General features: G+C 35.9%; 1 protein-coding gene across 2 annotated transcripts in view; it reads right to left on the reverse strand.

The window, feature by feature from the left end:
• CSMD1 (CUB and Sushi multiple domains 1) overlaps positions 1-23,131 on the reverse strand; it is a 1,058,834-nt gene that overhangs the window by 707,423 nt on the left and 328,280 nt on the right. For both annotated transcript variants that reach the window (XM_030269463.4, XM_030269462.4), the window contains exon 3: positions 22,624-22,736. In XM_030269463.4, coding sequence (XP_030125323.4) covers positions 22,624-22,736 — 113 coding nt within the window. The remainder of the gene's footprint in view (positions 1-22,623; positions 22,737-23,131) is intronic.

Raw genomic sequence — 23,131 nt, forward strand, 5'->3', positions numbered from 1 at the left:
GCCCAGTTGCCTCAGCCTCTCCTTACAGGGTAAGTGGAGCAGATTGGCAGCTCTACACCAAACTCATTCCAGTCTGTTAATGTCTTCCTCATGATAAGGGAGTAAAAATTTGATGCAGTATTCCTATAGGAAAGTGAATAAACACTAAGTAAAGGGAGCAGGAGTGGAAAATTACTTCCTTAACTGACTGACTATGCTCCTTTTGACAGGCCCACTGGGCCATTAGACCTCATCATCACCATGCACACTGCTGGCTCATGTTCTGCTGCCTGCCTGCCAGGACACCAGCTCTCTTTCAGCAAAGCTGCAGCCCAACCAGCCAGACCCTACACTAAACTGGGAAAGGGATTTAAGTTTATCACAGGTGAGAAATTTAATATTTGTCCTTATTTACATTTTTGGCTATTTGTCCAGTATCAAAGCCACCTAAATAGCAACTTAAGCAAAAATAATGTCCCCTGGTTGGTGTCATCACTCCTGTATGTGTTAAAATGGGAGTGGTGAAATATTGGCTGTCATATCCCCTGAAGCCTCATGGCCCTACCTGGTAATGAGTTCATGGCCACACTGTTGTATCACCTTTCCCAGCTGGGAGTGTTACGCTCACTGCTGAAATAACCGTATCCAACCTATTTTACTTCCTATGGAAAGTAGAATGGAAGCAAAATACGTATATACAATATTCTAACACAACATGGCATTGTAATTTTTTGCATTTTGAACAGAAGGGTGAAATGGTGGAACTGCTGGCCCCTGACCGTGAGTCGGAAGTGTGCACAGGTAAACAAGCAGGCCAATTGTATTCTTGCCTGTATCAGGAATAGTGGGCCAGCAGGACTAAAGGAGCGCTTCTCCCCTGTAGTCAGCACAGGTAAGGCCACACCTCGAGTGCCAGTTCTGGGTCCCTCACTTCAAGAAGGACACTGAGGTGCTGGAGTGACTCCTGAAAAGGGCAATGGAGCTGGTGAAGAGAGTGGAGCATATGTCCTGTGAGAAGCAGTTGAGGGAGCTGGGGTTGTTTAGGCTGGAGAAAAAAGAAAGCTCAGGTGACATTATTGCTCTCCAAATGTTTGAAAGGAGGTTGTAGCCAGGTAGGGGATGAGTCTCTCCTCCCAGGGAACAGAGCAAGAGGACATGGTCTTAAAGCTGCACCATGGGAGGTTGGACACTAGAAAAAAATTCTTTGCAAAAAAGCTGATCAGGCACTGGAAGAGGCACTGAGGAAGGTGACAGAACCACTGCCCCTGAAACTGTTTAAAGAAAGAACCGATGTGGCACTTAGTGCCATGATCTAGTTGACAAGGTGGCATTAAAAGATTGGACTCTTATCTCAGAGATCTTTTCCAACCTAATTGATTCTGTCCATCTGTGTTATTTTATGTAAATTTTCACACCAGTTTACACAAGGAGAAGCATCCTTCTGTGGCAAATATTCTCCAAATGATATAAATGTTTATGGACTTCATCCAGATGATCTGAGTTGTTTAATTAAAGAATCATATGAAAGAAGTAGCAGAGTAAGACTACAAAAATCACATCTACTAAGTCATCAAATCAATATATTTTTATATTAATCTTCTCATTTATTAGCATTGCACAAGCAATCAGAGAAAATACTGTAAAGTCATTCCTACAACAAGATAACTAATATATGGTAACTTTTAAATCCTTGTGAGAAAAGAATTCAAAAACCTACATACGTCTTCTAACAAGATTTTTCTTTTATCTCTTTTGTTTTCTTGAACAGTTGGGGAAGCATCTTTAGTATAATACCTCCCTTTATGCTGCAATTAACAATATATCTTTTGTGGTATTTTAAATATGAGGATTAGCCAGACAGGAGTGAAAAAATTACAGTCTTAAGGAGAAAAAAATTTTGCATTAGTAGGCACAATTTCTACCCACACAACCTACATATACTTAAATGCATCCATATGAATAGCTCCTTAAGAAAAAAAACTTGCCAATTAAGAGTGTAAATTTCAAAAAAGCTAAATACAGTACTAACCATTATTCCCCAGGAGAATTTCTACTAGCATCAGTGTGTGTTAAGATCTAGCTAACACTGGTTTTAAAAACTTAATAATTAATTGATCAACTTAGAAACAATGCAATTTTTCTTAATTTATTGCCACATCTGAAGTATAGTGAATAAAGCAAGATTAATGACTCAGGAAAAGGTTATGCTGGTCTTGGCTGAGATAGTTTAATAGGTACTAAGATACTATGATGAAAATGAACTCTCAACCAACCCAGTTGTCTCACTTTCCACCTTCCCATTGTCTGCCCATCCCCTCATGGCGTTGAAAGAGGATTTAACATCTTTTTTCTTGGAGTCATATTTTTGTGCTTTTGAAAATTTTGATTTCATGTTCTGTCTGAAATGAAAGAGTCTATTTCAGCTTATGTTTCCTATTGCAGCTCCATACACATACAATTTTTAGAACAGCAGCAGCTCTTTAATGACAGTTCAAGAATGAAGGTAAAAAAAAAATTAACTGTCACACTACTAAATAAGGAACTTCATAGCTATATGTAAGATAAAAGTGAATGATGCTTATTCTTTCTGCCTGGAGCAGATGTGTGAAAGGTAATTTTAATTCCTTTTCATACTATTATTTTTTTACATATATAAAGACTATCAACTCTAACTCTTGTTGAGATTTGAGAATTATTTCCTTTCAAAGTTTCAGTTAAGTCATCTTGCTCTCTCATTATTTCTGCTGCTGTTCTGTGGAAATTCTTTGTCTACATGTTTCTGGAATTTTGCTGCCTAGAGTAAGATGCAAGCCTCTAGCAGGAAGATAGAGAAGAGTATTTCAGAATTCTTAAACTTATTCTCCCTCTAACTGTAGCACTGATTCTTCCCCTCAGTAGAATAATGCTCACTCGTGATCCATTACAAGCTTTCAAACTGTCTCCTAGGGTAACGCTTTCTACCCGGTCTCTCCTGAAATGTGTAGCATACATGCAAATATTCCAACTCTATAAAGTAAAAAAGTTTGTCACTCCTTTTCTGACTGCCATCCTATTTGTTCAGAGAGTTTATTTTTATTCAGATAATTTCCCCTGTATATGCTTATACTGTTATATCCTGGTCATAGAGCTACTTTAATGCAATTTGCAATGAAATGGTACCTGTTTCTTCCTCAGGCTGCTTCCAAACGCTTTGAATAATTCTTAGTCCAGAGCAGAGATATTTTTGGATTTCACTCAGCCCATCACTTCATTTGATGGCAAATCACTTTGCTGATTTAAAAACTGTCTGCCACTCACCTAACAGTATTTTTATATAGCTCCTGGTGCTCAGTATCTACAACTCATCCAACAGACTGCAATCTACTTGTTCTGAAAAAGTAGAACAGAGATACAACACATCTCAAAATGGAACACTGCCTGAAAATTAGGCATGATCTTTGTATTTCAAGAGCAATCTCCCACCAGAAGATGCATTCTGCTATTCCCTGGTGTTTTGATGCTGCTGTGCAAGCTCCTGAAGAAAGAAGGAAAATTCACCATCTGTTTAATTGGTTTCTGGCTTGTTCAATTGTAAAAGGGAACCCAGGAAAAGTCCACTTACATGTCAGAATGAGAACTGTACATCAACAGTTACACAAGAGCCTCTTTGTATCATTCAAATAATAAAGGCCTCTAAGTCTTTCCATAGTTTGTTCTGAATTTTTAACTTCAGGGAAAGAAATTGTACTACTATGTGGAGTATTTTGCTTGGGTCCCCACAGAAGATTAGATTACTCTAACTTCAGTCTCAGTAGCCTCTCAGTAAAAGAGGAGTTGCAATCAATGCCATATTAAGTTTAGCATTCACAAAGTATAGCAGCCAACCTACCTAATTACAAGTTAAAATTTTTAACTCCTGCCATTCCAAACACACTTTAAAAAAAAAATAAAGTTTGGATGAGTAATTAAGTAAATTTGCAGGCACACTTTATGATTATATGAATATACATGAAGGTCTGAAGAACAATAAGTGAAGAAATAGAGTTTAATCAAAACTCAAAGTCTTTTTGCAACAAGAACATAGTTCAAAATATCAGAATTAATTTCTTTATTAATGTCACAATGCATATGTGTTTTTATAACTCAATCCTGGCTTTCTACTTTTTGTGTGCAAGAGAAGTAACAGAAGGCAGGCATAAATTTCCATGTATTTTGGTGTTATTTCCTAAGTTCTCTAAATATAAGGAGTAATATAATATTCCCTCTAACATGTTTCAGTATAAATGCAATTATCAGACAGGTTTCATAGTATAATGTATCAAATAATATAACAACCAAATTTAATTATATGATACAGTACTTTAAAAGATTTTCAGTTTTATGTTTTAGCTAGGGGTTGAACACCCAACTAGTGATCATAAAACTGTGCTGAGTTATGCATTTTTAATAATTTAGGCCTGTGTTTATAATCTGAAGGGGTGTCATTTATCCATTTAAACACTCATTTTAACTAATGACCCATGCAATTGCTTACAGCAAGAGTCTTTACCTCCATGTTTGTCTTTTCAATATTTCTTACAACAGAAGTAACCAGGAGAAGGAATGTGAATGTTAAGATTAAAGTAACTCCTGCACTATAGGTAGACACTACATATTGATGTGGTTCAACCCTAAAGATACCTAAAACTAAGTATAGTAAGCTTATAAAAACAATAAAGCTTTATAGAATTTTGTACAAAATTGAAATAAAAATTCAGTTTATGTAAGATTTCAAGGTATACAGAAATGTGTCCTTACAGGCAACTATTACTTATTAGGTGCCTTGAAAGGAAAATGTTCAAATGAGCTCTGATAATAAACACTAATTTTTTCTTGGATATTAAGACATCAAAATGAAGTCAGCTGAGGTCATCAGGAACAAATAAGTCAAAACTAAAAAATAATCTAGGAAATGGAGTCTTTATGTATGACCATTAGCAAAAACAAAACAGAAGGGTTGAAGGAAGTGACCGCATGAGATGGGAGAAGCCTGTAATCATTTAATCATTTAGGAGCAATGTCCACTAGATTTTTCCAGTCGACATTCAGAAGGCTATGGTGTGCCATTTAAAATGCGGTAGCAAAAAAAAAAAAAAAAAAAAAGAAAAAAAAAAAAAGATTTCTATGTGCCTCAATTCCTTACAGGTCTAAGGTTCCATTGAATATCTCCATATACAACACACAAGTAAGGTTCTTATTCTGCTGTGATACTTTTAAATAAAGTATTTCAAATTCCCTCTAAGAGTCAAACTAATTGCACTTTTATAGCTCAAAAGAAGCTGATGAAAGAGTGAAGTGACCAATCTAGAATTTAGCCACTGATTTGCCACTCACCTATTGATTCACAGCTACTCTCTGAAGAAACAAAACACCATAATTAAAATTTTACAGTAGAACCTTTTCAGAAACTAAGTCTAAGGAGAAAAGTTGAGGTTAAGTTCTTAAACAGAAGGTAGTAAGAATGGACTATATTGGGACTACCTTGATGCGATGCTATAGCATTAGATGTTCATTTCAGCAGAAATGCTCTCCATATACACACATATTTTGAAGTATCTGTAAGGATATGGAAATAGCAAAGAGCATCTGCCTGTTAATCTAACAGAAGTTGTTCCAGATAATTCAAGTGTCAGTCTAACTCAACCATAGTAAGTAATCTCATAATTCCTACCAATAGCAAAACACTATTTGATCAATGCAATCAAGAGTTCTAACAATACAAGTTGTCCTCTCCTTGCCTCCTGTCCAGTACAGGACAGACTTGTTTTGTATTAACCTGTGAGGGAACCTCCCTCTTTCACTAACTTAGTAGAATACAGTACTTTTGCTTCTATAGCCACAGAACCACTCCTGGCAATATGCAATGCAAGTCGAGAAAAACATATTGGGAACCACCAGCATGAGGGAAGCTGTGTTGTGTCAGTGTGCATACTGCCTGCTTTGTGTTCTCCAGGGGGGAAAGGCTGCACAAGAAGAACCTGAGCCACAGAGATGATAGAGAGTCTGCAACCACAAGTGGAGACCTTATTCTCTCCAATTATTTGTACTTTTTGCTCACACACATTTTGTCTTTTCAGTGCAGAGTGGGAGATCTGCTGCAGAATTTTTTTCCCTCTTTAACCTAAAGTTCTGTAGTATAAGCAGCTAAGACTTCATTGAAAATAGTACATCATGGCATCTGTCACATCAAAATTGGAGTGAATTATGCTTAGTTTGGATATAGCTGTGATACCAGAGGGATGAGGACTTAAGTATTAGAGCTGCTTCTCTGACACAAAAAAAAATATACATGACATTAATGAAAAGGTAATGGGGAGGAATGGGCTCCAACCTTTTTTTTTTTTATGCATCATACACATCCCGAGAGGTCTATACAGATTCCCACTACCATGTGTGTCAATGGAATGTAAATCTCAGTCAAACATTTTATAAATTGTCTAGACTTTAAGAAGTTCCCTAAGTTTTGATAAAGAAAATTGCTCTTGCAATGTTTAATTAGCTTTAAATATTTCCAATTTCACGCCTCCAATATATGTCCCTAAACAAGTTAGAATTTCAAAGAAAACTATTTCCCAGTATAAGCCAAACAAGAAAAAATCTAAATTAAGGTTTCACATTTATTATATTCTGATGTTTGTCTTCTCTTCCCTTGAAAAATTCTTCAGTCTATCGGTTCATCAGAAAATAATTAATTTAATATTAATAAGCTGCAATTTAAGGTACCATAGCTTTTTAGCCTATCTTATGGCACTTCACACAGTATTAAAGGTGGTTTAATAGTTTTGCATTTACTACCTGTTCTGTTAATATAATAGAGGTTTTTTACAATTTGTAATATATTTTAAATCCCTGAGGTGTTTTAAAAATGCATTCAATATTCATGCAAATACTTCACATAAGTATACACCAGGTAAACTTAACACTGGCCTATTTGTGGTTTCTTTTAGCTTGTACAAACCCACTAATTTTAATGTTTTGTTAAGGTCCAAGACCATTCATTCCTCTGATCTCAGCTCAAACACCTGGATCTCAGAGGATTCATCTCTTCTTATTGCCACCTACAGTCTCATCAATTCATTTTCTACTTTTTGCTTTCAATTTTGTATCACAAGTAATTTAACCTTGTTACCAGTTTTGTTGAGTCTTGACACTTCAAAACACAATTATATAGAGCTTAATTAACTCATTTGGTGCATCAATTTTACCTTTTTTTTAAGTCTAAATTTTTAGCATTGTACTTCCATTGAACTAAAATTTACCTATCATGGCACAAAAAACCACAAAAGCATCAAAACACAAAATTAGCTACTAATTTTGCCCCATCATTCTCATAGTTACCATTAGAATATACCACATGGATTTACAAATAAAGAATTGTTTTTTTCCATTGTACCAATATAGGCTGGCCCACTGACTGAAAGAATACTGTTCTTGAATATTCTCATAATGTCAACTTTGATCTGAAAAAAACACTCAGACAACTAGGCAAGTTACTGACATAAGCAGTGTCTGAGAACAGTCATTCTCAGATGGAAGAGAGCTCAGCAGTTTAAAATACACTAAGAAAAAAAAATCTCTGTCTTGAAAATGACACTAATATAGAGCTCTCTGAACTAATTTTTTTTCCGTGACGTTACTCCACTAATTTCACATATTTTGATTTGCACCATATTAAACTGTAGGAAGAGAGAATTCCACAAAACATCTGAGAACACTTTAAACTGACTGAGCACAATTACACCAGTTATAACAATGGACTGTCTTAGTCTTAGAAAACTTTATTAGCTACTAACCACTAATGGTTGTGAGATCTTGAATTCTATATGACATCTGATACGTAGGAGTCATGACCATTAATTATTTTAAAAATACTGTAATCGTAAACTTCCTTTAAAAATGCCTACAAAGCAGCCAGTGATTTCCTAAATCTGTTAATGCAGTATTATTTTGACATGGGTCTGTAGATACAACAATTTTATTAAGTGCAAACTCTAATAGATCTGCACTTGATAATAGTACGAGTGGAGGGAAAAACAAAAAAATACATATGTGCCTTGCTTATGCCTGCCCAATAGCAAATGGGTGACAGAATAAAATAAACAATAAATAAATCAATAAATAAACCCACCAAGTTTACAGCAATACTTTTACCAATACCTCCACTCAATTTTACTAGTTGTTAGCAAAGGTTGTATTCAGGTTGTATTCTGTATTTAATCCCTGGAGTTTAGTAAATTAGTGTGTAGTTTTTATTGTTTGGTGGGTTTTGTGAGTTTGTTTTGTGCTTCTTTTGGTTTCTGTTTGGTCTGAATTTTTTTAAATGCCACTATTATTTTTGTTTTTCTGAGTGAAAAGTTTGCAATAACCAGGACTTATGAGGTTCCATGTGCAAGAAGTAGAGTCAGATTTTGCTACCTGAAAAAACCAAACCAAACTAAATATTAGAAAATAGAAACAAGTGAAATAGAAAAGCAAACAAAAACCCCAGACAAAAAACTCCAACCAGTACATTTTTCTTGTATTTGTCATTCACACCAGTACTCCAGGAAAAAAAAAAAATTAAAACCACAAAAAACTGTGTTTTAGAATAACTAAATTCTGAATTGATTATGAGTTTCATGAACAACAGCTTGAAATAACTAAGTCTACAAGGAGTATATTTTCTCTTTTCTTCCTACTTATGCTCCCTTATCTCTCACACAGACCATAGCACACACAGCCCAAACAGAAAGTCAAATTCTTATAATGTAGAGTCTATCTATAAAGAAAAATATTTAGGGTTTTTTTAATTATTATTTAAGTCTAAAAAATAACCAAATGAAGATTTGAGGGGCAGCTAAATCCCTAAAATGGCTTTGAAGTGATGAGTATGACCTAAGCACTGAAAAAAAAATCTCTGCTTTAGCCTTTTAAAAGGTAATTATGACATTTAATTTTGCAAATCATGTAACAGAGAATAATATTTTAACTTGTGTTTTATTCTCAGTTTTATTTTAAAAGCTACATTTTAAACATTAATAAAACTCACTACTAACAAGCATGCAGTAGGCTAAGAGAAGTAATCTTTAGAATTTGCAGTTATAGAATTCTGGTGAGGCTCTCAGCCTGCAGACTGAGCTCCACTCATATTCCACCATATATACTCCACCACATTGGAGGGGTGGGGGTGGGGGGGATTCTTCTTTCATTTAAAGACTTCTTTTGCTAAATAAGCTATTTTGCATGAATATTTCATCATTATTGAAGTCAGAATAAAACAACCAACCAAATAAAAACACACATCACAACAACCCAATGTTGGAAAAGCTTTTTTTTTGTCCAGGTGAAGATTGATCAAACAAGCAGCACTGAAATATGTTGCACTTTCTTTTACTGAATCACTGTTGCCATTTGCTTTACAGAAGAGTTGACTTGACAGCATTGAAGATAACTGCAGTATCCTACAGTTGTCCGGTCACTCACTGCTAAACTAATTTTTCCCCAAAATGCACATTCTCAGACCTTTATTAAAATTTATAGTTTTAAATACAAATATGCAGAATAAGATTTTCAAGCCATGGAAGCTATTAGTAAAAAAAAAAAAAAACAAAACCAAAAAAAACCAACAAAAAACAACGCCAAACTAAAACAACAAAAAAAACCTCCCAAAAAATCCAAAATAAAAAAGCCCCACAGCTTCTTAGTTACAGCCATGCTGTATTGGAAGGTAAAAACCCAGGCAGGCACAAATCTAATTTCCGGTCAGTTTAGGAGACATCTTCACTTACAAGGTACCCACAGTCACCCAAGAAATTCAAAGAGGATGATTGCGCAAGTTTTCCTCTGCTGCCACCAGGAAGATGCATATGCAGCATACATTAAATTGGCTGCATCTTCTAAGAAGTCAGCAAAATTTCACACATTTTGCAGCAGAGATTACAGTTTTCTCATAAGTTTTGGCTTCACAAACCAGTTTTTCATCTCAAAGCAGTAATAGGAGAGCTTGACCCATTCTGTTTTAGAAAGTTTCCTGACTTCTCTCCTGCCTCCAAAATGAGAGATTTACAAAGAACCAAAGAACTCAAATATGTAGAATAATTAAAAATTATCTAATAAGATAGCATTCTCAAACTATGTTCCAAGTAAGAGGGATTTCCATTGAGATTAAGCACATATTTCTACTAAATTTCAAATGGGTGCATGGTCTAAATTTTAGATTAAGAAGCAGACACAAATCCTGAGAAGAATATAGGCATGGAACCTGGGAATGGAAGGATGGGATCAGGAAAGGAAAGGAAGGCACAGCTGGAGCTGAATCTGGAAAGGGGTGAGTACAATATGAACAGCTTCTGCAGGTGTGTTAATCAGAAAAAGAAGACAAAAGAAACTGTACTCCCCCAATAAACCAAGAATCACACAATCATTTAGGTTGGAAAAGTCCTCTAAGATCATGGAATCCAACCCTTAACTGATCCACTTGCTGTCAACTAGACCATGGCCCTAAGTACCATACCCAGTCATTTCCTGAACACCTCCACGGTGACTCCACCCTCTCCATGGGTAGTCCATTCGAATTTTTAACCACCCTTTCCCTGAAAAAATTCCTCCTGAGGACAAGGAAGAGACTGAGCTACTTGATGACTTTTTTTTGTCTCTGTTTTCCCTGGCCAGTGCTCTTCCCTCATCTTTCAAGTCCCTGAACCTCATAGCAATACTTCGACCTCTGCAAGATGTTTGATACAGTCCCCCCAGATTTCCTCGCTTATAATTTGGAAAGATGCGGGTTTGATGGATGAACCAGTCAATGGAGAACAACTTGGGCAGACAGTTGCATCGAAAGATGGTGGTCAACAGCTTACTGCCCAAATAAAGATGAATCACAAGAGGTGCCCCTCATGGGTCATATCAGGACTGATATTGCTCAATACTTTTATTAAGGACATATGTGATCAAGTGCAGCCTCAGCAGGTGAATTTTGCAGTTGATACACTTGACAAAGGGGTATCATCCAAAATGATGATGTCACGGTTGACAAATAGGCCCATGGAAACCTCATGAAATTCAATCAGGCCAAGTACAAGGTCCTGCAACTAGGTCACAGGGCACTTGCCCTGTGCGCATGCTAAAGAAGGAATGGATTGAGAACAGCCCTGTAAAGAGGGATCCAGGAATAATAGTGAATAAGATGCCTGGATGCCTATAAGTACACACTCCTAGATGTGAGCAGGCAATGTGTACTTACAGGCCAGAAGGCCACCCATATCCTGAGCTACATCAAAAGCAGTGTGACCAGCAGGGTGAGGCAGGGGATTATCCCCTCCTACTCTGGTCTTGTAAGACCCCAACAAGAATGCAGTATTCAGGTCTGGAGGCCCCAGCTCAAGAACATCACAGATCTCTTAGAGCAGGTCCAGGGGCAGGCCATGAAACACCTTTCCTGTTAAGAAAGTCTGAAAGAGTTTGTTTTGTTTATCATAGAGAAGATTCCAGGAGATTCCACCTTGTCTTTCAATACCTAAATTATAAGAACGATAGAGAGAAACTCTTTAACAAGGTCTGAAGTGTTAGGGATAGTGACAAGGTTTTAAAGCATTTTGTAGATTTAGATTAGACTTAAGAACATCTTTTACAAGATTATGGTGAACACTAGAACAGGTCACTCAGGGAAGTTGTGGATGTCCCATCGTTGGAGGCATTCAAGGTCAGGTTTGACTGGGCTTTGAGAAATCTGATCTAGAAAATGATGTCCCTGCTCATTGCAGGCAGTTGGAACTAACTAGTCTTTAAAGTTCCTTCCAAACCAAACTATTTTATGACTAAAATGCTCAACTTATAGACAGCTAAGGTATTCAAATTGCAAAGTCAAGGCAAACAGACACTTCTGCTTTGAGATTATTTCTCTATTGTTAGCACAGGCCTCTAATGTTAATTGGCTTTTGAAATATTTAATGGTTATAGCTCTGTATCCAGCTATCACAAATTTAAGGAGCTAGTCAGGCAAGGGTCACCCTACCTGCTGGGTAGTACATGAACCAGGCAAGGATTTCACAGTCAACAGTTCTCTGGAGACTTCTAATGAAAACTTTGATTAAAACAAGCAATTTTGAAAACTAAAGCTGTAGCAGAAGTAGTAACTGTTTTATGCATGCCATGATTTATGACTGTGAAGCCCTCTAATCCAGTACTGACATCCTCAGTAATAGACCATAAGCTTTGTAAAGGGCTTGCAAGGCCTCAGGACTGATTCTTGCTACAGTCAGGTTCACCCTGCATGAAATTCTCAAACTTGCCTGGAGCTTTGCTTTACTTCATTTAGCTGCAATAGCAATTTCTCTAATTGACTGGCTGTCTAAGGCTAATTTGGTTTCTTTTATTTTTGCCTTCCTTTTTTTCCTGACAGTACAACCAGAGTTTTAAACTAATAGCCCTTGCAAACAGTCTATGCAGATTGAAGGATTTTGCAGCTGGCACAATGACATGTCAGAGAAATACAAGCCTGCTTTGAGTCTTTGAGAAGTAGAGATAAAGGATACAGTCCAGGATAAAGGGAAATACGTGTACAGGACCAAGAAGAGATGAGACAAAGACTTGGCATTAGAGAGCCCACAGCTATGAACAACTTACTCATAGTCAACTACAGAAATGCAGATCCAGACAAAACTGGGTTTAGGAGTAACAAAAAACCAAAAGAGTAATAGGTAACATGCATGGGACACCATGCATGTGAAACTGCAGACCATGGAAGAAAGAGAAAACATATAAAATCATTTTAAGTAAGAGGAACCTCAAGTGATAAACTGATGAATCCAAACATCAACTAGGGGATCGAGATGAGCATAGGAAGGATAAGTATTATACTAGAAAAAAACAGCAGAAACCAGTAATTGTTTGTGCAACTATAACTACCCTCTTGTTCTTTTTTCCTTTTCTATAAAAATTTCATCTCATCTAAGAATGAGTAGATACTCAAGACTGATTACTCTAACAATTTTGGATTTCCATAGATACACAGAGAAAGAATGCTGACTCTTTCCTCATAAATAAGATTTTTGCATATCCAAAACTGCTGCTTTAGCCTTCCTGTGACTTCAGGTTTACAATCCACCGACACAACACAGATGTGCCTTGTGTTGTTAAGCAAGTGTAAGAAAGGCACAGATCTAATACAGTCAGGGAGATTGTGTGACCTTCCATGCCTCCATACCCCTTTTCAAGTCAATCCTATCAGCCAGCTTCAAAGAACCTTAAGGCGAGATTTCTCTAAAGTATTCCATACATAAATAATTCTAGAAATCTTCAAGGAAGTCTTCCACTATATATAAGATAAAAGATTTCAAAGTGTTAAAGGGTACAAATACAAAATAGAGAGTTAACAAGTACTCTAAATGGTTTTGGAGACTCATTTATAGCAACACATATATCTAATGAACTTAATAAAATTACTTGGGTGAATAAAAAGTATTTAGATATTCAATACACAAAGTAGTCCAATAGATAGTACAAAAACATGGAGGTGAGGATCATGTGATAGCAAGGTCAGCACCTTAGTAAAACTTTAGACATGTCTGCTTTGATGAGTATATTTTGTTGCAAAGTTCCATCTATCTGCCTTATTATCCAAACTGCAAAAGGAAAACCTGAAAAAATATGCAAATGAAACCTTCAATATATGGGAAGGATATGAAAAACAAAGTAATTCAAAGTGCAATTATTATTGGTTTAGTTATACAAGTGGAGATGAAAAGCAAGTTATGTGACTTTCTTTATATGCTTACTATCCATCTAACACAGCAAATTACACAGCCTTTAATTAATCAGGATAACAGCTGCTGGCTACAGTAACATAGCAAATCCAACTTCCTATTTTCTATCCTAATAACCCAGAAATACTGATTCAACCCGGCATCACACTACACCTTCTGCCAGTTTAAAAGAATAAAAATCTGGAAACAAGGATTCCAGATGAGATAGAGATTTTTCAATTTTCTTTTATTTTTCCAAAAAAAGACATAAAATCCCCAAGTCGTCTTTGCCATTGGAGGAATAAATATTAATATAAATAAAAAGTAGTTATCAAAAATAGCTCTTACTAAGCTGCAGAGAATTTTCTATAAAGGCAGAAATATAGTTTTCATAATAAAAAGTGATCTTACTTAAAGTTAAGGAAAATAGATAACAAAAAATTATAAGCAATATAAAGCCCACAACAAACCAGAACTGGTATGGCTGGAAATGCATTTTTATTATCTGAGAGTTGAAAAGCCCATTACAATTTCCCCTACTTTGTGCCAGCCTAAGGAAAAAATAACTTGCTTTACAAATAAGGCCACAAATGAATCAAGTCATAGTCAGATTCACTAAAATCTAGGTAAGTGACAGTTGCATTTAATCTGGGACAATCTGAAGGTAAATTAGCACTACAGAGTATACCCAGTAACAAAGAAATTAGGATTTAACTTTTCAACCAAATAGATACATGCATCAAAAATCTCCTTTGAGTAGTTTGGCAATATGCACAAGATACTGGCAGTATTTTGAATTCCACATTGGTAAAAAGGAAAAGGCTAAGCCCGGAGCTGAAAGTTCAAGCAAAATGGAGTTTGAAGAGAAAACAGTTTTTTTCTTTAACTACTGGCATGCTGATATTTGGCACATCAGTTGCTGCTTACAATAAATACACGGTGAGTAGGGAAGGACACAGGCTGCTTAGTTAAATTCTATCTACAGCAAATCTGCAAGGCTATGAACGAAAAGTGATTTCACCAAATCCCATTTGGCTGTAAAATTGAACAAACAAAAATGCCAACTCTGTTAAGTCACATTGCATGGCTTGTTCGAGAAAAGCACTTGGAGAAGAGACAATTTCCTTAAATTCCTCATATAAATAATTTTTTAAAAAAAATAACAAAAAAAAATCCAACACAATTTTAGAATTATAGAAGTTCTGATCTTGTTTGCTTATAAAAGTAATTTCAGCTTAAAGAGAACATATTTTAACTTAAAATTTTAAAGTCCAGATAGAAGGACTAGAGCATTTTGAACAGGAGAGGCAAAGCTAATCTATTTCTATTAATTTTTGCTTATTTTGGGGGTTTTCTTTGTTTGTTTTGGGTTCTTTTTTTAAGCTACCTATAACACTTATTTATGGGATTTTTAGATCACGCAGCACATTTGTCCTGGTACCAGCTATGACAGAATTAAATGTCTTCATCAAAGCTAGAATGGGGTTTTGTAATTGGGAGGAAAACATTTTTTATATCAGAGGAATGTTGCAGAAATTGCTGAGCAGAGCTTACACAATGTCAAGGCTTTCTGTCCTGTAAACGACTAGGCTGGAAATGCACAAGATATTGGGACAACTGACCCCAGCTGACCAAAGGATTATTCTATACCATATGGTGTCATGCTCAGCAATCAAACGGGCAGGGTTGGAGTCTGGCTAGAGCTGCCATTGCTCAGGAATGTTTGGAGTGATGGCATTTTTTTTCCTCAATAACCATTGACGTGATGGAGCTCTGCTTTTGTGGAGATGTCTGAGCACCTGCCTGATAATAGGAAGCAGTGAATGAAATCCTTACTTTCCTTTGCTTGCACATGCAGATTTTGCTATAGCTATTAAACTGTCTTTATCTCAACCCACACACTTTTTCATTTTTATCCTTCCAATTCTCTCCCGCATTCCACTGTCCTGTTGGGCTGGTGAGCGAGTGGCTGCATGTGGCCCAGTGCTCAGCTGCCCCCTGGGGCTAAATCACAACAATAACCTTAATACTCATTCAGATGAGGCAATGACTTCACTCAGATAATTGTGACATTTCAAAAAAACTCTTGAAGTGCTTTTCACAAGTTAATATTAGTCATACGAATACACATCAATGAAGACGGAAAAGAAAGAACATGAAATGGGATATTAATATCAGCACAGTTTTAGGATGATGATCTCTCAGGATGTAGCAGCAGCATGAAACCACTGTAGTAAGGTTCTTTAGGCTACACAGAAAGAGAAGCAATCCTGTTACAACACTGACTTTCCACTTCTGTTTTCCACGCTAGAATGTGCTATTCTGGTTTAGGACTGGCACCTCATAGTAGCAGAGGAACAGCTCCTTCTTTCTAGTAAGCCCACTTTTACCAAAACATTTTCCCTTTGGGTTTGTGATCTCAGATAGTATCAGAAGGAAGAAATATGTGGAGGGAGGCTACAAATCCACAAAATCATTACAAGGTATGAACCACCAACAGCATGTTTGTAACTAATTTACGTACCAAGAACAAAAATCACAGCAGCTCTTACATGGATCAATAAGTCATCAGAAGGCACAGTGTCTTTTTTTTTTCTAGGAAAGAATTTCCTAGAACTTCTTCTTGGGAAATTTTGCCCTTGGACATTTTAAGGAAATAGCATTCCAGATTTCTTACTCCTGGTCCTTTGAATATTGCTGAAATTCAACATTTAAGGTAAGGAATTTCACTCCTTTAACCCATTCATGCACTTCAGAACACAAGCAGAATATTTTACCTATCTTTCCCCACAAATACAGCATTCAAATTTTCACAAGGTTTCAGAATATATGCAGAATTAAAAATAATTTTGTTTATTTTATATTGTTAAAAATCTTTTGATATCTATAGAATTTATATTCTAGATTATGTAGCAGATATCTTACAGAACAGGTTCACAGACCTGCTACACTCCTGCCCTGAGATTTTGCTGCTACTAATTATGGCATGGTGTGATACATGAAATATCAGGGTATTTTTTAAACTGCATTATGATTTCTTTCCTGTATGTCATCATTAACAGTCATTCATATGATATCATTACAAAAAGATGTCATTTTAAAGAAAAGTTGCTAAAGGAAAAAAAAAAAACCCAACATTTTCCTTTGTATGGACCGCAGTTGACAAAGGATATCTATACCCAAATACATTCTCAGAAAACAATCACTTCTACTCTAGAGAGGTACAAGTACAAATTTCAGCCTTAAAAGAAAGTCCTTTTCCAGTCTCTGCTTTCACTGTTTAAAGTTTTTCGTTTACTTCATCATGTGCATACACCAACACATATTGATAAAAGGTTCAACAAACTTCTCAGTTTGAAAAGAACAGACTACTAAAATAGCAAGAGACATGTAACTAAAAATAGAAATGTATTGGCCTATTAAAAGGTCCTGTGGCAAATTACACTAACAGAAAAAACTGTCAATATTACAACAGCAGCAGCATTTTACTAAAGCATTGATGTTAGTTAAGTTTTCTTACCAAAGAAAAGCTAAGAAAAAGGCAGCTTGTGCCTTTAACATTAAAAAGACTAAATTAATAGAATTTACACTGCTTCTTTCTCCAAAAACCACAGCAAAATAGAAAAATTTACAGGTTTGGGTATAACAAACTGAATCCTTCCCAAAACTCACACAAGAGAATATAGAACAAACTGCCCTGCTGTCAATTTCATCATTAGATACTAATTAGAATATTTTGGAGATTTTCTGAGCTGGATATACTAATCTACTGATGTTCACAAGTCATTCACAGTTTCACATCACTGGAACATTCAAAATTGTCCCAATGATTCAATCTGCTAACGAAAGGGTTACCTGCCCATGATGGTAGTGGTGTTTTGAGGTAGATGATTTTTACAATTTCTTTGAATCTTCTATTATTTTATGAAAATTAAATATTGTCTAATAGGTAAAAGAGCACCCATGACTAAACCACAGAGATTAACTGGCAATTGTTGAAGATTCAGGAGACTACTCACACTGAATATCAGAGAATCATTATGCATACAAGTTGCATAAAGTTGGTATTTTCTTGCCAATTTAGCTTCCTACCGAGAACTTGAAATATTTGCCTCAGATTATTCATTGGATTGTTCATCCATTCCCAGACTCATCATTGTATCAGTTTGTTGAGAGAACTGCACAGCCATTAAACAGACTCATGGACAACAAGTAGGAAGCAGTTCAAGCAATGACCAAATGTCAAGCAAAATTTTACTCTTGAGTGCAGAAAAGTTACTCTGGTCTTTGAGGGAGGGAAACAAGCAAAACCCAAAAAACATTAGCTTGACTCCAGAAGTCCATTACCTTCACTGGGGTCCATGTTAACTGGAAAAAGTGACAGTGTTGGGAAAATCACCTTGGCAAACTCACAAAATCATACTAAGTTGATAAAGGAATTTTTTTTTTCAAATTTTTTGTTTATTTTATATAGCCAAAAGTACTGAATCATAAAAAAAAAAAAAACACCAAAACAAACGAAATAAAAAAATCAAACGCAAAACAAAAACCAACCAAAACAAGACAATCCCATGCCACATAACAGATACACAAGAAGAACAAGACCTGCAAGAGGTGAAAAAGCCAGAAAATTTCTTCAAAGGCTATACACCATGGAAGTGCATCACTGCTTTCTGCTGTTGATGTCAAAAGGGATTTAAAAAGAAGCTTTGGGAAGGTGCATAAGGGAGGTTGAGGTGACTGACAGTATAAATGTTAATGCTGGGTGTGAGCAGAAAACTTTGAGAAACCAAAGAACAAAAGAAAAAAGGAAATATGGCCTGCAGGCAAGTAGAACAGGACTTTCTTCAGGAACAAGAACAGCTTTCTTGTCTGGCAAGGAACAGCTGCTGCTGTAGAACAGAGGTCAAGGAAAGGTATGGACAAACACCAAGTCCGGTATATCAGAAAACTCCACTAAATAAAAAATAAAAAAAATTAAAAAAAAAACTCAAAAAACAAAACCGACCTACCAACCAAAAAAACACCCTTAAAATGAACCAAGCATTGTCAGCCTTAGATGGCATCTTAATGTTTAGTAACAGACACTAGTGTATCCAAATATAAGCTAAACCCCATGATGTTTCATTTTATGTTGATGACTAGGAACACACTGTGAAATTAGTTTTGTACTTTCTCTAATTTTTTTTTCCACTTGACAGTTGGATTCTCTGAAAGGCAGGCCACTTTAATAAAAGAAAGACCATCAAATTATAAATACGTATAACAGTTCAGCTACTGCTGTAATTTAAAGAGTAGTTGTCTCTATTGCCAAACATAAGCAAGTTTTCTGCATGGGAGGAATACTTCTAACTTTCCAAAGAAAACTACTACGATGATACAGCAATTCTGATTTTTAAATTCTGTGTGCAGCCCTCCAAGCACCTTTTTAAAAAATGGCTTGTTAAATTCATTATAGAAAAGTAGGAATTAAACTGATTTTACCAGGAAATTAAGCAAAATTGCACAAGTCCAGGTACTTTGTTTCCTCCTTCTGCAGTCCCTGCAAAGCTTAAACCTATTTCCTATGATTTCATTGCAATTCTAAAAAACAAATACATATTACAGAAAGAGAAGCCATCCCTCAATTCTCCAATTCCATTGCTAAAAAATTATTATATATGAAACGGTGATTGTAATGGTCAATAAACCATTTACTGTTTAAGATGACTGATGTTATAAACTGAACGTACTACTTCTGAAGTACATAGTTCTTTTTACTGATATAATTAGATGTTTGAAACTTCCACAGATAATTTTATTTATAGAAAATAAAACCAGTTCAAGTTTCCACCAGTACCAGAAGTTAGAGAGCTGATGTGATCACTGAGAAAAATTAAAATATTATTAGTTAAAAATCTCAGAAACACACATATAAATCTGGTGAAAGAATGATCCAGTAAAGAAACCTACATTTCATCCTAAGAATTCAGTAACTGCTCAACTACATCAGTGTTGCTAAACTTTCAGGTCTACTGCCACAAATATCTGATTTAGTTAATGTTAATATCCACATAGTATATGGTTGGCACCAGGCGAAGTCATATAAATACCAGCAATATTCAAAAGCTTACAGTGCCATAATGTGGTTTCACTAGCTTCATTCTTATTTCTACATTTTAAATACACAAACCCACTAACCAGTTATGTCATTGCTGCACAGGAACTGAGGTCATAAATGAAGAATACACTTAAGTAAAAGGCACAGGTCAGAATCCTAGTCCAGGGATGAGGATGTAATGTTCTCTCTCTGCTAGGGGTATGGGTATAACTTCAGAGGCCATTTGATCACCATTGAAGGAGTTCACTTGCCTTGTTTACTGGTTTAGTGCCCTACTGAGTTTTTCAAACTATGCATCCTGAACGCATAGTATCCCAAACTCTCAGCTGGCAGCAGCATTCAGCAGCACTTCAATGCTCCCCTTGCTTCCAACTGAACAGTAATTCACTTACTCAAGAGAGGAATCAAAGAGCTGGCCAAAAACAGGGATAATCATACAGTTTAGGAAGGCAAACTAGCCAGGGATGGGTAGCTGGCAGAGAGATTATAAAGACTTCTACTTACTGGTAATATCTGGTCTGTATTCCCCTGTCCCAGAGGAACTTAACACTTGTCCTAAAATCACATGACACAGAAGCCAGCAGCTGTCACTATTAAAAACAGGTAGTCCAGGGAACAGTTATAGAAGTTCTTAAACCATGGGGCAAATCCGCTGGCTGTTGCTGCAGAAATCACTCCAAGCCTTCACAAAAAAACACCTAACCCTTCACTGCCACAATTACTTCTAGAACCATCAATACTCACTGCCTGTCTCTAGACTGAAATGCTGTCACTTGAGTGACATTCACCATTTTTTCCAGAGCTAGATGTCACATTTTGACATCAATTTAAATTTTATTGACAATGCCAGGTTTACAGCCCTAAAACTGAAAGGGGGCAGTGTTACTTAACCAGAAAGTGGTGCTGTCTGTCACTGTTAATTACAGCTCTCCTGCTGGGGGTTTTACAAGAAAGTAGGCCAGCAGGAAGCGTCATTATATTACAGCCTGTAGCTCCATGCATGTGCTCCTAACTTGACAGTCAAGAGATGTCCTTTAGCCTTTTTCACTGTGCTCTTCAATAGGAAAACCAAACTGCTCAGATTGCATAAAAGGAGGAAATATGCTATTGCATGCATCTCATAGGAGAGCATAATAGAAGTGCGTAGAAAGCTTCCTATTGAGGCAACAAAAACATTTCCTGGTGTGTTCATGATTTCTGATGTTCCTTTTCAATTTACAAAGTAAAGTTTATAAACGCTATGGCAATGAAACTTAGTCTTCTCACAGCCCCCATATTAGTTAAAAAATAAGAGACTGTAGCTGACTTACCAGGTGTTAAGATTTTAAGGGACAAAGGAAGGGCGGAATAGCTACCAAGGAGAGACTTACTGTGAGCTACCCACCCAAAGACAAAAAGCTCAAAACAAAGAAGTTTGTGCTACTCATGACACCTCCTTTGCCTCTCTCTTTCACACCTCTGTAATCCACTCAATATGCATACTGAATTCAAGAAGAGACTTTAAAAAACACTATCATTTCAAAACTTTAATGAGATATGAAAGAAGGATATATCTTAATAGGGAGTAGATTTTGCCACTGTCAAGAAAGGAATGTAAAGTTTCAACAGTCCTAGAAAAACATGATCAAAGCTCACCAAGCATCTGAAGGTACCTGTGGTCTCTAAGGTACTGTGACTTTCTCTAAAGTGGTGACCAGCGTAATGGATTTACACACTTGCAAGTTCTGTTCCTCGTAAAGAGCTACCATCAAACTCTACTACTTTCTACATTCAGTTCCACATCAACTGCATCATGAAAACATTTCAGGCACTTGAATGATTATAGGCAATTTTTTCAGAATAAACACTATCAGTCAAGGATTAGATCTATGAAACCATAGAAAATATAACTTGGAGTTTGAGAAGTAAACTAAAAATGAGCCTTCTACAACTTTAAGTATTAGAAGCCCTGCATTTACCATGAATGAATAAATAAATAAAAAAGGCAGAAAAAAAAATCCAAACACACACAGAACCCCAAAACAACCAAAGCAACACCACACACTCAGTTTGAAAACAATCCTGAATTACACCCAAAACAGCCTTATAATCCAACAAGCAAGTGATTTAATATCACTGTACCTGTTAACTTTCCCAAACAAAAGCTGCATTTCTCATAAAATCATTTCCTTAATACTTTGAGCTGTACGAAAGGTATCATTCCATTTTAATGAGTATAATTCTTGGTAGATACAAGAAATGCTTGGTCTTATTTCTAACAAGAACTTTTATCTTCACTGCAGTCTTACACCTTCCACAGAGTAAGTTTCAACTGTATTTTTGTTTGTTGTTAATTTTATATAGATATATATTTTTATTGTCATCTTTTTAATTTTACACAAGGAAAATATTAGTGATTCATTGCCATGACCATTTAGGACCCATATTTCCTCTCATTTTTATCATTACACCCCTTAAGTTATATATTCCCTAAAGATGCTTCAAAAAAAATTTAAGAAATAATAAGAAAACCATTTAAATGAATCCATCTCTGAATCCAGCTTTGGAGACCTAACAAATTTCATTTAAAAAACCCATCAGAAACTGCAGTTTAGTTTACTTAATTTAAAGAGTCAGTTAAAATTCAATTGAAAATTCAAAACTACGTCCATAAAAAAGTAACATTTTAAATATGCTACAAAATACATCCCACAGTTAATGCAATACCAGCTGATTACTCAAATCCCAAATAGAATTGTAGCACCACATTTCAACATGAAAAGCATGTATTAAGTATAATGAACACCCAGTAAGGAGAGTTCTTACCTTCATAGATAGCTTTGAAGCCTTGGGCACTGACAGCAAAATCTGTGGTGAAAGAGAGAGTGAGGATAGATCCTGTGCTCACAATAGATGATGGAAGCTGAAATCCAGATAACCTGTGTAATAAAAAGGCACAAATTACTAACATTTTATAATAAAGCCCATCAGTAGATGTGATGAGCATTATGATAAACACAATGTTTTTACATCTGAAGTGCAAACACATCATGGACTTTACCCTGATGCATCTCTAAAAACTCACTACAAAATTTCAAACGTCTCCTTGACCTTTAAAACTCTCCTATATTAACACATATATGTGCTCTCCAGAAAACAATGAAAGAAAGACCTGTTTGTACCTACTGATGACCTTTTTTTTGTGTGTGAGGATTCATTTTAAGATGAAGACAGGTAAATTTAGGACACCTAGAAGTAGAAACTCAAGTCTTGACTCACTCAGAGATATTTCCTACAATTTGACATAGCTTAGACTATCCTGTATATCCTCCTG

This window comes from Taeniopygia guttata, chromosome 3 (genome assembly GCF_048771995.1).
Source record: "Taeniopygia guttata chromosome 3, bTaeGut7.mat, whole genome shotgun sequence".
NCBI classification, from domain to species: domain Eukaryota; kingdom Metazoa; phylum Chordata; class Aves; order Passeriformes; family Estrildidae; genus Taeniopygia; species Taeniopygia guttata.